This window comes from Dufourea novaeangliae, unplaced genomic scaffold (assembly GCF_001272555.1).
Source record: "Dufourea novaeangliae isolate 0120121106 unplaced genomic scaffold, ASM127255v1 scaffold175, whole genome shotgun sequence".
NCBI classification, from domain to species: domain Eukaryota; kingdom Metazoa; phylum Arthropoda; class Insecta; order Hymenoptera; family Halictidae; genus Dufourea; species Dufourea novaeangliae.
The window spans coordinates 159,696-176,839 of record NW_015374053.1 but is presented as its reverse complement, the minus strand read 5'-3'; the positions used below and the strand labels follow the sequence as shown (position 1 = coordinate 176,839).

General features: G+C 33.7%; 7 protein-coding genes across 8 annotated transcripts; 3 read left to right on the top strand and 4 right to left on the bottom strand.

Annotated features, from left to right (window-relative positions):
- Positions 1-260: 260 nt before the first annotated feature.
- On the top strand, positions 261-975 carry LOC107189969. Its single transcript, XM_015578666.1, has 2 exons — positions 261-341; positions 692-975. Exons 1-2 carry the CDS (start codon positions 299-301, stop codon positions 973-975), a joined length of 327 nt encoding a protein of 108 aa, XP_015434152.1. The 5' UTR covers positions 261-298.
- A 976-nt stretch (positions 976-1,951) lies between these two features.
- On the bottom strand, positions 1,952-3,174 carry LOC107189864. The gene is made up of 8 exons (XM_015578543.1): positions 3,082-3,174; positions 2,967-2,999; positions 2,640-2,714; positions 2,447-2,578; positions 2,304-2,375; positions 2,177-2,246; positions 2,053-2,084; positions 1,952-1,969 (listed from the first exon to the last, which is right to left on the bottom strand). Exons 1-8 carry the CDS (start codon positions 3,172-3,174, stop codon positions 1,952-1,954), a joined length of 525 nt encoding a protein of 174 aa, XP_015434029.1.
- A 585-nt stretch (positions 3,175-3,759) lies between these two features.
- LOC107189863 (pyruvate dehydrogenase phosphatase regulatory subunit, mitochondrial-like) lies at positions 3,760-7,277 on the top strand. Its single transcript, XM_015578542.1, has 11 exons — positions 3,760-4,064; positions 4,158-4,389; positions 4,463-4,726; positions 4,803-5,247; positions 5,319-5,621; positions 5,702-5,841; positions 5,914-6,119; positions 6,195-6,336; positions 6,410-6,679; positions 6,764-6,936; positions 7,013-7,277. The coding sequence occupies exons 1-11, from the start codon at positions 3,760-3,762 to the stop codon at positions 7,275-7,277; spliced, it is 2,745 nt and encodes a 914-aa protein (XP_015434028.1).
- Positions 7,278-8,077: 800 nt separating this feature from the next.
- Positions 8,078-9,488, bottom strand: LOC107189945 (charged multivesicular body protein 4c). The gene is made up of 4 exons (XM_015578642.1): positions 9,182-9,488; positions 8,744-8,921; positions 8,416-8,666; positions 8,078-8,182 (listed from the first exon to the last, which is right to left on the bottom strand). Exons 1-4 carry the CDS (start codon positions 9,360-9,362, stop codon positions 8,127-8,129), a joined length of 666 nt encoding a protein of 221 aa, XP_015434128.1. The 5' UTR covers positions 9,363-9,488; the 3' UTR covers positions 8,078-8,126.
- Positions 9,489-9,957: 469 nt separating this feature from the next.
- Positions 9,958-11,389, top strand: LOC107189958 (dual specificity protein phosphatase 3). The gene is made up of 4 exons (XM_015578656.1): positions 9,958-10,106; positions 10,453-10,640; positions 10,719-10,942; positions 11,015-11,389. The coding sequence occupies exons 1-4, from the start codon at positions 10,086-10,088 to the stop codon at positions 11,209-11,211; spliced, it is 630 nt and encodes a 209-aa protein (XP_015434142.1). The 5' UTR covers positions 9,958-10,085; the 3' UTR covers positions 11,212-11,389.
- Positions 11,390-11,627: 238 nt separating this feature from the next.
- LOC107189998 (kinesin-like protein KIF23) lies at positions 11,628-15,359 on the bottom strand. Of its 2 annotated transcripts, XM_015578707.1 has the most exons (13): positions 15,222-15,359; positions 14,566-15,141; positions 14,316-14,486; positions 14,046-14,244; positions 13,841-13,979; positions 13,560-13,759; positions 13,377-13,481; positions 13,222-13,307; positions 13,016-13,146; positions 12,598-12,953; positions 12,371-12,523; positions 12,062-12,298; positions 11,628-11,982 (listed from the first exon to the last, which is right to left on the bottom strand). In XM_015578707.1, the coding sequence occupies exons 1-13, from the start codon at positions 15,230-15,232 to the stop codon at positions 11,791-11,793; spliced, it is 2,556 nt and encodes an 851-aa protein (XP_015434193.1). In that variant the 5' UTR covers positions 15,233-15,359; the 3' UTR covers positions 11,628-11,790. The 2 variants fall into 2 exon arrangements, with proteins under 2 accessions (XP_015434193.1, XP_015434192.1); XM_015578706.1 differs by lacking the exon at positions 15,222-15,359 and having other exon boundaries at positions 14,566-15,178.
- Positions 15,360-15,624: 265 nt separating this feature from the next.
- LOC107189999 (60S ribosomal protein L13) lies at positions 15,625-17,017 on the bottom strand. Its single transcript, XM_015578708.1, has 4 exons — positions 16,978-17,017; positions 16,356-16,505; positions 16,023-16,272; positions 15,625-15,949 (listed from the first exon to the last, which is right to left on the bottom strand). The coding sequence occupies exons 2-4, from the start codon at positions 16,496-16,498 to the stop codon at positions 15,686-15,688; spliced, it is 657 nt and encodes a 218-aa protein (XP_015434194.1). The 5' UTR covers positions 16,499-16,505; positions 16,978-17,017; the 3' UTR covers positions 15,625-15,685.
- Positions 17,018-17,144: the final 127 nt, after the last annotated feature.

Sequence of the window (17,144 nt, the reverse complement as noted above, 5' to 3'; positions counted from 1 at the left end):
CGATTGAAGTAGAGATATAATTTACAACTAGATCTCGACGCCAAATACCTTTACTCTATATAGGTTGCATAAAAATTTATAAAACATTTAATAAAAAGAGATTTATCGTGTGAATTCGTCGCTGCTTATAACAGTGATTTTCATTGAAATGAAAGAGAGAGAAAAAATCGGGGAGGCTTAACTTTCCAGAAGACGGAGACTGCGCTAGAACGTGAGATGCTGGATGATCAATACCGGCCGCTGTGTCAGATTCTGGACCAAGGAATACACTCGAGAGAGACAGACAGAAGGGAGCATCATGAAAACAGTAACGCATACTTGCACACCAGAAGCAGCTGCCGGTAAGTGGTCCGGTTCCAATTCACAATATCTTTAAACAAAATGATACATCCACGAATCAACAGACTCTTTGTACCATAATTGAAATTTGATTACACGAATGACTTGTCTTCTTGCACCTGTCATAAATGATTCAGTTTCCCTTTCGTCATAATCGTTCGAAATTCAAACACGAAGTAAAAATCTTCTTATCTATTTCTTTACGTTGAAAATTAACAGAAAACGCATGTAATTAATTTTTGTTTGCAAAATGGAAGTCCTCGTTAATGGTTGTTTCGGAGCAAGTCTGACGCAGTCGCCGCCTTGGGACTCGTCTATTCCCCGAATTATTCTGTATTCGTACGAGTTTCAGATCTAGCTGGAATCGATTCGATCGTGGATATTGCTGAATCCGTGGACGAGCTCCGCGAGAAATTGGCGAACATGAAAAGACTGATGGAGGAGCGGAAAGGCACCACCCTGGGCGAGATAAGCGCCAAAAAGAGAAAGGAGTCGTCAGACCTCATAGACGGGAACTTTCTGTCTTGGATATTCGGCTCGGCGTTGATCGTCATCCTGAGCGTCAGTTTCTATACATTTTATAATCTCTACCATGCGGTCCTGAAGAAATTTCCCTCGCATCACACGGAACTTTAAAGGAGAAACGATCCTGGTCTCTGCATCGAACATATATGTATACTGTTTCTTCATGAAGAATGTCTGTCTGTTTTTCACGAATCTCATGATGTAGGCAACGGAACGTACAAATTCATTTTTCAATCGTTTCGTGACTAAAACGTGTTACTTGGACAGACGTGTGATTAGAAGTTTCCTCTAGTATCGAAAGTATTCGTTTTACTGCGAATTCTTGTCTGTCCTACTGGAAATTTTGTAAAAATGACACGGAAACTTCGAACCTCCGGCTGAGAAGAACAAGTTAGAAGAAAAAAAAATAGAGAATGGAACGGCAAGAATGTTCCCCCCGCGTATGTTTAAAAGATTCTGAAAAAAGTTTCTACCATTTATGTTCCAATCGACAAATACTCCATTTAAGTTTGCCATCGTATGCAATCATTCTACATATAGTTTCCCGTCACATCGCAGTACCACCAAGAAACGTGCGTATTGGAAAACCAACATGTTGCATAAGAAGCAAGTTCCTTAAAACATTACTATGCACTATCTGTATTTGTGTGTTTGTATGTAAACAATATGGGTAACTCGATTCTTTTACAGAGTAGCACAATTAAAATAATGGACTTCTCAAATAACTATTTTAAATATACACTGTGTATAGTGTGTCTGCAAATATTACCAATTAATTTAAACAGTTCACACGCAATACTGCATGCGAGAAAGGCAACTTGTTCTAGCTGATTATGCAAAACAATTTCTCTTAATTAAAATAAATCTCCCTTCAAACAGAATTCCATTCGCCCTTCTTTATCGCAATTTTCTATCGTGCAGTTAAACGCGAACAACATTTCCATATCGATCATTTATTCGAATGTACATATTGTGAATAATAAATAAAGTTACGATTCGATCGAAACCGTCGAACGTTCCATAAATCTTTCGATCCTATCTCAACGTTTGAGGGAATAGCCTTTGCTTCTCTGTTCTTAATTCTGTTTTAATATGAGAAACAATACTGCGAAAAGTGAACAAAAAATCACGATATCATACGTACATGAATATGGGTGAAAATTTTCATTTTAAAGGAAGGCAACTCACGCGAGGATTTCTTGGTTTTTCAGTACTCGGAGCTGCAAAGAATTCAACAATCAATCATATTAGAAAATAAAAAAAAAATACTTTGAATAAAAAAAACGTCTCTTTAAGTAAAACATCAACCTACAGAACAATGCCTTTTTGCTTTCTAATTCCCTGGTGAAATTGTTCAACGTCGTCTGATAATCTTCTTGTTGCTGAAATTATATTAATTTCATTACACAGTCAGTTTTATTTATCTTTCATTCTAATACCTTTATCACTTCGCTCTTAAGAGCTTCCCTTCGAACTGACAAAGTCGAAATTTGGTTTTGCAATGTCTTTACCTGTGAAACGTACGAAATTTCATCACGCTAAATTATTTCACTTTTGGCGCGAGAAATGCAATCCGTCTAACCTCTTCCTCGATCTTCCGGACATCCTTCTTCAACTCTGTTGTCAGAGACGAATATCGATCCCTACAGTTCGACGTTTTATTTTCTATGTCCGTTAAAACCTTTTCTGCATTCTTTATTTCGCAATGTGATCGCTGTAACTTTATTTACACCGAAATTACATTTATATTATACTTTTAAACTTCAAAATAGTACTCTCAAAGCCTGAACGCTCACCGCCCGTTCTTTTTCCGTTAATACTCCCAATTTAGAATCCACGTTCTCGCGAATCTGGAATGATTGATGAAATCGTCTAAATGAAATAAAACTCGAAGTAATGATAATATAACGTACTAATACGCTTTGTTTAGCTATAGATTATCTATTCGTTTAAAAATGACAGTTATAACTGACTTCGGCAGGAATTTCCGAATCCAAGGTTTCGCCTCTGACCGCGATCTAAGTTAGACGTTTACACTATTTAGATATACGATGTCTACGATTTTGTTCCGTTACGAGTAAAAGAACTCTTATTAAACTTACGCATTTTTTCAATTCCTCCGGTTGAGCATTATACTTGATTGTATTATTAATAACATTATTAGTCAATAAAAAGTACGATAATAATCGATTATAAAGGATGAAGAGATTTCCTTACCATTAACATTAGGAAGGTGACGACGCAGTATACCACAAATGTAAAAATACATAAAATTTCGAAAATATAAATGGCCAGAAGTACAAACCACATGACGAAGAATTTTTGGACAAACTTTTCAACAGTAAACACTAAAATTTACTACGAGCATAGCTTTACGAACGGAGGAATGATGGGACCAACGGTTTTTTGAATGCGGTTTCCATTTGGAATGAACGTTATCTTATGGTTCGAGAATCGAAATAACTCAACGATTTTAAGTGTTTCGAGTTATCGGTTGTCTTCAGATGGGCGCCCAATATTCAAATATTTAAAAAATACTTGCGCTATCTAGGAAGATTAGACATCAATTTTGCGATTAAAATATGTAGATACTTACTAATAGTTTAGGAAATCATAATGTAAAACAGATATTTGTATCTTTTAATTACTATATGTATTGATTATTGTATGACGATTTATTTAAAATTTTTGAAATAAACTTTTAATGTACTCTACTTCCTAGCAAAATTTTATGTTATATTTTCTTAATAATAACAGATATTCTGAATGTACATACATATCTTTTATTATAAACTCTAGAAATAGAACATATATGCTTGAAGAATCGAGGTATTTTCGCAGTAAGCCTTTGAATGTTGGGTGGAGCAACATAATCATTATTCTATGCACAGTTTAATGCTAAGATACACGTGCTCGAAATGCGTTTACGTGTCATTCTTGAAAAAAACAACATTAATAGAAGCTAGCAGAAATTATTCCCACAATATAACCTATAATAATGGAATTCTCACACCTGAGCAACTCAACAAAAATGAGAACTGCAGAGACTTTAACAGATACTCGAATTTTTCACCCCAAAAAACAATATTACCTTCACAATCACAAGTTATTATTGCGGGTGCAGGGACAGTTGCCAATTCTGTTGCCTATCATCTTGTTGTTAATGGATGGAATGATGTACTTGTTGTGGAACAAGACAGGTATACATTGATTTATTGAATAAAATCAATTTCAGTAGTTAAACGTTTTCAATCGTAACATTATACTGCAGAAAACTGAAAGTCTTATTACAGGATTGGAAGTGGAACATCCCATTTTGGATCGGGCACCCTTGGTCTTTTTAAACCCATATCTCACAGAAATCTAATCTCCTATAGTATTAAGTTATATCAGCAATTACAAGAAATGGGATATGATATTGGATTAAAACAATGTGGTAGCATAAACTTAGCCCAAACCAAAGATAGAATGATAGCTTTAAAACGTAGAATGGCTTATAATGTACCTACAGGATTACATTGTGAAGTAAGTTTTATTAGTAATCACGTGTTGTAACGTAAATAGAAGGACAACTTTTAATGTGTGATAAATTGATTAGATTTTAGGTAAAAAACAACTGAAGAGATTACATCCGTATCTTAATACAGAGGATATTGAAGGTGCAGTTTGGGTACCTGAGGATACAGTAGCTAATCCCAGTGCAGTTTGTGAAGTCCTAGCTAAACTAGCAAAAACTGGAGGAGCAAAGTATATTGAGAATTGCAAAATAGAAGAAGTGAACACTGAAAATGGAGCTGTGAAGAGTGTAAAAACTGAATATGGTGTAGTCTTCTGTGAATACTTTGTTAACTGTGCAGGAATGGTAAGAACAATTGTTCATCCATCAACTTTCAACTTTATTGAATACAACTCATAATATTTACTTAATTACTGTATAGTGGGCACGTGAATTGGGATTGCGATGTAACCCACCAGTCAAAATCCCAGCATATCCTGCAGAACATTTTTATGCAATTGCTTCTTCCTTTTCACCTAATTCAAGTATAACTTTACCATGCATAAGAGACTTTGATTCATATTCATATATGAGGGAATGGCAAGGAAGCTTATTAGTTGGATGGTTCGAACCTGAATCAAAACCTGCATTTGAATATGGTACCGTCCCAACACAAAACTGGAAAAATTATCTTCAGAATAATCGTTCTCATTGGAAACCTTTGTGGGATAAAGTTGTACATAGATTACCAATTTTGAAAAACATACAGCCGAATGTATACAACTGCCCTGATAACTTTACACCGGACGGTAGATGGATATTAGGAGAAAGTCCAGAAGTAAAGAATTACTATGTTGCTGTAGGCATGAATGGAAATTCTCTACAAGGTAAACAGTTTGTATATCTCTAATTATATGCATCACAAATTACACGGATGTTATAAAACACTTTCGTATAGGAGCAGGAGGTATAGGTAAAGAAGTGGCCGAGTGCCTCATAAACGGCGAATCTACACAAGAAATACTTCCCTTTGGCGTGCAAAGATTTCTTGATTTGCATAGCAATAAACAGTATTTACAGCAAAGAACAAGAGAAGTAGTGGGTAGAAATTATGCAATTTTATATCCTCATCAATGCGAGTATAAATATGCTCGGAAATTGCGTTGTTCCCCTTTGTACTCTGTTCTTGAAGAGAGGGGTGCTATTTTTGGAGTGAAGATGGCCTACGAGCGTCCGCTGTACTTTGATTCTACTTATAGGAGTAAGAAAATAGTTGTTTGACCTTTCTCTATGTCCTATGTTACGTTCCACCAATTGAAATATGATTAATGCAATTAAAAGGAGGACAAAAGAAGCCAGTAATGCCGCCGGGTAGTTTCTACAAACCCAAGTTCTTTGATTTTATGAAAGAAGAATTTCTAGCATGCCAAGAAGGAGTAGGAATCATAGATATGAGTTCATTTTCGAAAATTGAAATTAAAGTAAGTATATAGAAAGAGAATGATTATAAATTTCTTATACAATTATTCATAGTTTAACTGTATTGTACACAGTCTAGTCGTTGGGAAGTCGTAGAATATCTTCAACAGTTGTGTTCTAACGATGCAAATATACCAGTTGGTGGTATAGTGCATACGGGAATGCAAAATGAACGAGGTGGATATGAAAACGATTGTATTTTAGTAAGACAGTCAGAAAACAGTTACTTCATGGTTTCACCTACATCACAACAAACGCGTATTTATCAATGGATGTCTAGGTAAAAAGTAACTAAAGATACCTGCTAATAGGAATCAAGTAATTCAACTGTAGCAACTGTACACTTGTTATACAGACATTTACCAACGGATCACTCGGTCGGCCTCAATGATGTAACTTCAAAATATACGGTAATCAATTTAGTAGGTCCTAAAGCAACAGGATTACTATCAGAACTTTCGAATTCTAACATTAATTTATCCCCCTTCACATACAAGGTAACAAATTGGTTCGATAGTGAACGTTTATGCATCTACAATATAACTTTAACAACAATTTTAATACTGACAGACTGCCAACGTAGCGTATGCCTCCGATGTTATGATAATGTCATTCACAAATACTGGTGAATCTGGTTATTGTTTGTATATACCTTCAGAGTATGCGCTTCACGTGTACGCGACTTTAATGGAAGTAGGCAAAGATTACGGAGTACGCGATGTAGGTGTACTCACGCAGCGTTTTATGCGAATAGAAAGGTTTATTCCCTTTTGGGCCGAAGAACTGACACCGTTCATTACTCCGTACGAAGCTGGAAGCGGATACAGTGTAAAATTAAATGTAAATATATATCGTGCATGTTTAAATTGTTCAAATTGTAATACTCTGAAACCTCTATATTAACATCATCATTTGTTACAACAGAAAGAATACTTCATTGGAAAATTTGCCTTACAATATCAGAAAAAGCAAGGCGTGACAAAACGATTGGTATTATTCGTTGTTAATGAACTGGATATAAATAAAGATGTGTGGCCCTGGGGTGGTGAACCTATTTATCGAAACAATGAATTTGTAGGAACTGTTACATCAGCTGGGTAGGTACATACGATGAATACTAGTGAAATATATATTTATCCAGATTATCAAGTCATAAATGAATTGAATTTGTAGGTATGGTTTTGCAACAGAAAAACACATTTGTCTTGGTTTTATTAGTTTACCTGGACCAAGACATACGCAATCGAATATGAATATTGTTACAACAGATTTTATAATGAATCCTACAACACGTTATGAAATCGATATCGCTGGTACAAGATTTCCTATTAAACCTCATATTTATCCTTTACCGATACCAATACTGGGTACTAAATTAAACAAGAAGTATATTCCTACACCTATTATAGCATACGAAAATGACGTATCACGATATTAAATTACTAATAATAGTGATAATTAATTGAAACGGAAGAACAAATTTTTACTTTCCAAATGACTATATGAGTTCTGAATTATACAGATATATTTATAATTTTCGTATTTTTTAATAAGTTCGTTGAATTTAAATATATGTTTTACAGTTTTAAATGTAATGTTTGCATTGTACTTCGTTTATGTGTTAATGAGTGCCTAAATGTAACGTACAAATATACAAATATTTAAACTTTTTTATCACTTCCGTTTTATTTGCAGTTACACTAGATTAATATATATTTGAATAGATTTATTTATAGCAGACACATTTATACAAAGTTTAAAAGGCCATTTAACAATGTGAATACTAAACTACCCTCGAAAATATGTTTATATACATTCAGATGATATTGAAGTTCAAAAAGCAACAACATAGCTTGTAGATCATCAATTTTTTACACTGCAGATTGTATATATAACTTACTAGCAATTATTGCTATTCGTGTAAATTATATACTTGTTTATTTTAGTTTGAGTTTTGGTTATTAATTAAAAATTATGTTGGCTAGCTTATATACATATAAGATATTTGCTTATCATTATTTATGAAGCTTCTCTATAGGTCAGTGAAATTGTTTTTACTTCATACATACAAAGCAGAGTGATGTATTCAAGCTTCATATGCACATCATTTTGATCAATTTTTAAACTGCACAGAAAAATACTGCAATATTGACTCTGAAATAATTAAATGATATAAAATCCATAAAGTAAAGATTCTTATAACATTGTTGAGTTCCTCAGCAATGTGTATTTTGTGTGAGTTCTTAATTCCTTGTAAAATTTGTTTAACAAGCATTTTGATACCACCTTACGATGCCCATGCTTCCAACTCTTTCAAGTCTTCATCCTCTTCTGGTTTGGCTTCTAAATAATAAAAAAGTAATTGTGAATTTATATATTGAATGTTATAAAATGATACATTAACACATTTGAAACTGATGTATTATTACACGACTCTGCCTGGTAGCTGACAATGTTTACAAATCGTCCATATGTGACTCACATGCTGAGATGTCAGCTAACCAACAAGTTATTATATGATTCATATGTACAGTCATCTGTCTCGAATGTGTTAAACATAATATTAGATGTATTACTTGTGCGAGTCCTGGCTGGTGCAGCTGGGATAGCAGTGGCTGGAACATTTGGAAGTTCATCGGTAGGTTCAATACCAAGCAATTCTTTATCAAGTTGTTCTTGTTCAAGTTCTTCTAATTCTTTCTCTAATTCTTCTTCATCTATATCTTGACCAAATGCTACAGGATTGGATATTGCATCAGAAATTTCTCTGGCTACATCTTGTTGTTCAGCTATATCATCCATCATGTCATGCACTTGGTCAACATCCCTGAAGAATGTATAATATATTACACAAACTTGTATGAATATTATACACAAACAAAATTACAGTGCTTGATCCCTTACATGTGTTGATGAACAGATTTTAATGCATCTGCTGCACTTTTCATTGTAGTGAGTACAGCAGTATTTGTATTTGCACTTTCCAATGCCTCCCTTTGCATTTCAATTGTAGATAAAGTGCCATCAATTTGTTGTAACTGTTTTTCATATCGTTTCTTTCGCTTAAGGGCTTGAATTGCAGCTGAAAGCACAACAAATTCGTATTACACATTTTGCATTACCACTGGTCACAGATGGTCAGTTTTTATTTGCATCCACAATGTTATCGCAGTATTTTTAAAATTGTTCCTATTTTAATTTAGAAAAGAGGGTATACTTTGTCCTTATTCTTAGAAACACCCTGTACAATAGAGAAACGTCATAATGACAAGTGATGTTATTCGTAAAAAATTGTCCATAAAAACAACGCTAACGAGACGAAAAAATACTGTTCCCGGTTACCTCTCTTATTTTTTGTCCCATGCTTCTTGGCAACTTGAATTTCAAAAACTATTTTACTCTCAAGAAAATCTTGTTTCTTTATCAACATATCTTCTGTCTCGCGTAACTTCTGTATCGCCTCGGCCGTCGTCAGAGGGGCCGGTTCCTTTTTACCACCGAACACTTTGCTAAAGAAACTCATTGTTCTGGCGAATTCTGCACCAAATTTAAATTATATTAACTATTAACACTCCCGAACACAATAAACGCTATCAACTTTGAACAGAATCAACATAAGATCGCACACCAACCACGTACGATCGCCATGTTCTCTTTGGCATTGATATACGTCATGACTCATCGCCAAGTCGCTTTGAAATTTTGAATCCTGTTTAATTATCAGAAATTGCAATGTCGTAAATTTTTAACTATAAATTTCAAATTTTCTATAGTCACAATACTATTATACATTAAGATTATATAGTAACTTCAAGAATTATGCATCTCGTGCATCTTGAAAAAGGAAATTGGTACATAAATCCTTAAATTTTGTTATCTTGGAAAATCACGTGTGGCAAATGTCATAAGAAAAATCTCTGATTTGCATGTTATTACATATTTTATGAATAGTTTCTCGTTATATGAAAGACGTTACTACATGTATATAAAAATATTTATGCATATAAACATCGGTTGACATACTCATATCTATGCCGATGACTTGATTTATATATATATATATGTATATAAACAAGCATTTAGAATTATCAGATGATGATGTAATTGATGCGTCATAATCCAGACTCTATATAGACTGTAGTAATAGAAATATAAATACATTACACAGTTCTGTTGTTTCTGTTGCATCACAATTATTGTATATAATTCAATTCGCAAGGTATCTATTCGTAAATAACCCCTATAGATGGAGAACAATATTGGAAACGTAAGTTTGTATCATAAAATACCATTAATACTCGCTTCTTAAATTTTTAAATCTCCTACTGTTTCGTGAAACGTCTTTCTTTGAGTCTCATGATACAAGAAACGACATTTGACGTGCGCAACATTTCGTAAGAACATTTAAAAATAAATATGTGCGGCCACCGATACCGCTTTCTTTCCCGGGTTCTTTTTAAGTTCAGTTCTTATGCACGATGCGAAGCACATGGAGAGATAGGGATCGGGTAATAATTTGAGTTTGTCAAGTATTTCTGAAATATATATGAATAATAGACGTTAGTATTCGTATAAAAATATTAAATACTATCTTTTTATGTTTTTATTGTTAGGACTTTCAAAAAGAACTACCGGATGGCGAAACTACCCAACGTCTTCTACTAAATACTTTATGTACAACATCAACTGAGAATAGACCAATACCAGGATTTGATCCTAATAAAGACGATGTTCAATATTATCGCCTCCAACAAAGTATTGATTGCGATGAGGTATATCCAGGAATATACATTGGTGACTCGTAAGTACCTTCAAGTTGTATTTTATATTATTTCTTTTGCGCTTCGTCAACGGATAATTTATCTTTAATATCTTACAGTGCTACAGCAAGAAATAAGCAATATCTTCAAATGCTGGGTATAACGCATTTACTAAATTGTGCAGAAGGAAAACGATTTGGATTTGTGAATACAGATGAAAATTATTACAAAGATACAACAATAAAATATCTTGGTCTACCACTTGCAGATGTATGTAGTACAGATATTAGCAAATACTTTGATACTGTAGCAGATTTCATTGATGAAGCTGTTTCTACGAAAGGTATTATTAAAACTTCATAAAGATCTAAATAAATGGAAGTGTATCATCTAATGGTTGACAATCTTTTTACAGGAAAAGCTTTCGTACATTGCGTGTTAGGAATATCTCGGAGCTCAACATGTGTACTAGCATACCTAATGATAAAGAAAGAAATGTTAGCTGTTGATGCTGTCAAGACCGTCCGCAAGAATCGTTATATCCAACCGAACGACGGCTTCCTTCATCAATTGGCACGATTAGATAATCAACTAAGAAGGCAACGATTATAATTTAATACAATAGTATAAAGGCATTAGAAATTTTCCTAAAGTTGCAAGAATACTGTACAAGCGTGCACGTGTGTGCAATTTCAGAATCATGTATTGTACGGGGATAATTTCACATGAAAGTGAAATATGTACGTTCAGAACGTATGCTTAAGCTGCTATGTTACTATTTATACATATATTTTGCTATTTAATACTTTAATGTCACATGCTAGTGAAAGAAATCTTTGTTAATTCATTGAAAATGCAAATATTTATTTTTCTATGAAACCGCTATATTTTAGATTAATTTCCATGTCAATTTAATTTGTGATTGTTATTTACAAATTACAAAAGAAATCATTCTACAAAAACGTATCTAAAAAATTATATAAAGTATATATAAAAAAGTATCACGAATATATGTATTTCGTGAGAACGTATTCGCATGATCATGATTCAATTCCTCTATCAAAATATTATATACCTCCTTATATAGAGTCATTTTCTTTTATAAATTGTATTATTCAATAAATTATTAAATCGATACTGTAATACACAAAACTCTGGACTGCATAGCATTATAATTTATTCCTAAACTCTTTAATTTACCACACGAGGCCTTTTAGAGTGTGTCTCTACGAGTGTAGATGAATGATTTGGCGTGCCTATTTCATTTGTATCTAAATCTGCTGGACCACTACGTTTTCTCGCCTTTGGAGATAACTGCTTCAAACATTCCATATCATTGAATACAACCTGTGCACCACCTCCACTGGTTGGTAGTATATCTCCCTGACATAAAAAATAATTTTATACATTATTGTGTACTAAATAATACGTTTGCTTTGTAATTCATTTACAACCATGTTACCTTATACAATTTTGTTTCGAGTTCCCCATCAGTGTCGTGTTCCTGTGCAACGAGACAGTATCGCGATGCCCCATCCGTAATCTCCTTTGGATCTGTAAGTCGTGAAACACTCCGTCTTCTACGCATTAATGGTTGTAGAACCGTTCCTAGAGGAACGAGTGCTCCTGGTCTGTGATCAATCCATCTGTCAGCACTCTGCGAACGTCTATGCCTCAGATTTGAAACAGCTACCTTATCCTATGAACAACATTTTTCTTTTTTCAAATATGTGCATCCTTAGACAAACAGATATAAGTGGAGAAAGCTGACCCTTCGAGATCGACCGTCTGTTGCTTTTGTATTTGCTTCTGAGTTAGCACTAGCCGTAACTTTTGGAGTAACAGGAACAGATTTGATGCCATTATCGTCAACTAGAATTTGCTTTACCAGTCTCAATTTATGCTCTTTCTCCTTCATTTGATTCTGGAAAGGCAGTAGATTATAATAAACACCTGGCTCTACTTAGTACGCTTTACAGGTATGCCTCACTTTATTACCTGCAACTGTTCACGTTGTTGACGTAATTTTATTTCTAATTCTCTGTTCATTTTATCGGTTTCAACTTGCATTTTACTGTTATATTTTTGTTTCACCCTTTGTTTATCTATCAAACGTTGGTTTAATGCCATATCTCTATCTTTTAACTCTTGTTGCAAGCTACGGATTGTATCATTTGCATGATTTAATTTACGAAGCAAACTATCAATTTGGTCTTCACTTTTACACAGATGGCCCTCCAATGCTGACACCTTCTTTTTTTGTTGAGAATTAGTTGCTTTTAGAGATGCATTTTCAATTTTCATGTTCATATGCTCCTGTTCCATTATCATTAATGTTTTTCTAAGATCGTTTTCTGTAAATATAGTTCTTATGATATTCGATAGCTCTTAGAAAGTAATCAAAAAAAATTCTTACGTTTTTTCTGTAAATCAACACGTAACATGTTCCGTTTATTGATACGTTGTTCCAAGAAGTGCATCAAATTAGTAATTATTTGATCGTTGCATGGAGAAATAACTTCCAATTCGGGGAATGGACCGCCCAAACTACATTAACACATATTTACATCGAGTGAAATTGAAAAAGTTAAAAGTGGTAAACGTTAAGGGACAAATACATACCTATATACTAAGCCTATATCGATTTCTAGATCGGCAGCTTCGGGACGACCTTCTTTCTCCAATCTGCTACGTGCCTCCTTAAATATCTATTAAACAATTTCTTTTATAAGCATTTTCAAATTTATTCTTCCACATTCTTCCATTATCCATCTTACCTTGTTTGCCTGTCTTCTTCCAGGTGTGTAACCAAGATCTAATTTAGTAACTGTTGGTCTAGCTATTTGAACTTCTTGGGTCATTTCCGCAAACTTCATGACTTGCTGTAAGTAAATATATTAATATAAAAGTGAGTATTCTGTGTTACATTTATATTTTCATATAATTGACTTATTACATACGATTGTCTCATCAAAATCGTTTGCTCTTGGATTAGCACAGACAATCATTCTCACTTGTCCCTCTCCATCAAAGTAATTCTTAAACAAATGAGTGAGCTTCGAATCCCTATAGGGTACCATTTTATTTGTATTCTGAGTTTGATTCTCTCTTAAAATTTCCAGACACGATCGAAGTGTCATCAAGGAATTGTTGATATTACCTAAACAAATGAAAAATTAACTACTTCATAAGGAAATATGTTAGAAGTCAATTATAATAATTATAATTGAAAGATAATTACCTGCTTCTCTCAATCGTTGCCCCGTATTTTTGGTTCTATTTGTTCTTTCACTGCCAGCTAAGTCTACTAAGGATAACTGAGTGATACATATTATACGTTTGTCTTGTATAACTTGTTCACCTTCACAATCCAAGGGTGCCTATAAAAAGATGTACTATTGTATTATTTACAAACATTAATTATACAAAGAAATTAAGAATCTTACTTGTACAAGACGAATAGTGAAGACACTGTGTGACCTGCTTGATTCTGCATTCAAAGCAGTATGTGCTACTCGCCTTCTTCTTTGACCACATTGAAATACTTCAAATGCTTCTTCCGAACTTTTCACTTCAACTTCTGTTACAGCATGTACATACATGTTTTTGTTTCCATCTTCTCTAACTATTTTACTCTGTAAAGTCCTGGAAATTGTTTCAAAATGCTATTACATTGTTTACAAATTTACTTAAAAAAAATAAGTTTGTAAACATACTTGTTTCTGATGTCTTCGTCTTCCAACAAATCATACACACTGTTGTTATATATTTCAACATAAGTAACAAAAACTGCATAGGCATTGTCTTGATCCACTGTTACTACTTGTGACTCATTTACTTCACGAACCGTTATTGGATTACTATCTCCATCACTCTCTGCTTTTTTTCTGTTAATGAAAGATATATGCACAAGTGAAGATATTTTGATTAAATCTATCCTTTACTGAATAGCTTTTTCGTACTTACACCTTGCCTGACTTTCCATTCCTCTGAGACATAAGCCCGGCATGAAATTCATTCTGTCTATCAAGCATAGCATCAGCTTCACTCTGTATATCGAATCCATTTAACTTATCGGGTTTAAAAACAAACTTTTTCGTTTGATAATTAGCAATGCTATTAAAAATGACATCAAGACAACGAGGCATGATACCAGGATCTTGTTGTTCACCAGTCATTGTATATGTTTTCCCACTTCCTGTTACACCGTAAGTAAACAAAAGGCTATTCCTACCACGAATAACATTTTCAACCAATGGAAGAGCAACTACATTGAAGACTTCTTTTTGTGTAGCATCCGAACTAAACACATGACTGAATGTTGTCTGAATTTCTTTGTTGCCAGAATTCCGAAAATTTATTGCCGACTCCGGTGGAGTGATGGCTATAGTTGCATCTGATATAAGTTTCATACATGGTGCATCTGTGGAATGTTGCATTGGCCTTAAACGACAGTAAACTTGAACTGGATCTTTAGATATCATATTGTTGCCTTTTGGTCGGTTTATTAGCTTACGAGCTGAATTTGGTGGCTTTATGCGCCTAAAATAGTTCATAGTATTGACATGTATCCTGACTACAGACGAAATGTTATAAGGGTATATATTAACAGAAACACTTACGCCGACTTCATTTTCTTGTAATTGTATTAATAACGTAATATCAATTATTGTAAGACTTATGATACGCTTTCGTTCTTTTGATAGATGCCAGTATGCTGTAGTATGCAACAGGTATAAACCGTTGTCTGCCGTTGTCACAACTGGTCACAACATTCGAAATTCAAATCTAGGTATATACCATTATTGGATCTAGACGAGCAGTGCTACCAACAATCGTACACAAATGGTTCCTCAACATTAAAGTACTAACCTACAAGCAATATGATTGGCCCACGCTGTAATGGGACGCATACGAAATTTTTATTTGAAACAAATTTTATTATACCTATATTGCCATTCGTAAAGAAAATTTTGTATAGAAAACATTACTGGAAAAATTATACGACGAAATAACAAACAGATATTTTGTTTTTCTCAAAAGAGAATTTATTTTTCATATTTATACAAAGACATGAAGTTTAAAGTTACTTCTTGGTGGTTACTTTCTTATCCTTTGTAACATCATCAGGGTTTTCCGCTGCATCCTTCACACGTTTCGCGCGGATTCCCACTAATCTAGCATCAGCCCTAGCTTTACGAAGAGTTATGTATGCAGAGAATTTCTTCTCTTCTTCAGAAATGGTACGTGCTTTAGCTTTGGCTGGTGCCTGGTGTCTTATAGGCATAACTTCTCCTTTAACTTGACTTGCTGTCTTCATCTCCTCCTCGGTTGCATCACCCTTCTTAGGCTGTCATGAATAATATGTGGTATTAATTTCTTTCTATGGACAGATTTAACAGATTCACAAACATGGTACTTACTTTCTTGTCATTCAATGGGAAGAGAATCAATTTGGATTTGTATTCTTTCAATCGTTGAGCATTTGTCTGTAAAGATTCAACTGACTTGTTTCTCCTTCTAGGATCCACTGCAATTCCAATAGTTTTAACAAATCTTTTGTTCAAACCACTGGCTTTAATTTCAGCCAAGGTAAAACCTTTGCCAGCCCTAACTTTGGTATGATAACGGAATGTTGGGCAATGAACAACAGGCCTTAAAAGCTTGACAGGTCTGAAAAGTAGTTTGAATTAGTAGACAAACATGAATGAATTATATTATATTGTGTAACCAAATCAGAAAAAAAAACTAATCACCTTGGTGCAACTGCACGAGCTTTTTTCACACGATTTTGTTTACGACGGTATTTCCTAGCTGGCTGGTTGAACCAGGTTTTTACAAATCTTTGCCAATCCTTATGGAAATGGCCATTAGGGATCATATTATTTCTTTTACCCATGGTTAAACTGAAACCCAAATAAAAACTTCAAGACTTATTTCTAAAGTTTTCTGTAATCCTCCATTATCTTTCTAATTATTACAAACTATCTTAATATATTAAGAAGCATAAAGCTGAATGCATTAAGTATTAAAACAGGTTAGAAATATTTTATTGTTAGAAATAATAAACATATCATTTGACTTCTCTAATCGCGTAATATTTGATAGCTTTGATGTTACTCTATATTAATATAATTGTATTATATGTTTTTCATGGTCCAGGGAACCAATTTTGCTATTTTGAATACAAAACATACTGGATCTTAACCTTTCTATTAACGTCAAAAACTTATTGTATTTAATAAATTATAAAATGACAACTATATTGTTTAATCACAGTCGAGAACGCAAACAGCAATGTCCTTTTTACGGTTTTGCGAAGTATTAATTCGAGATGATAAATTTTTCATCGGATTTCAATTCCGAAATACTACTTACGAAATTGTTTACACGGTGTACACCGGAAAAGGAACCGTTCATCGAAACGGAAGTTACATTTCTCAAAAAGTGTAATATATACGTCAAAGTAAAGTTTTACATCTTTTCATTTTGAAATTATTCTTTAAGCACATTTATTGTTAAATAATAACTCATGAAAAAATTGT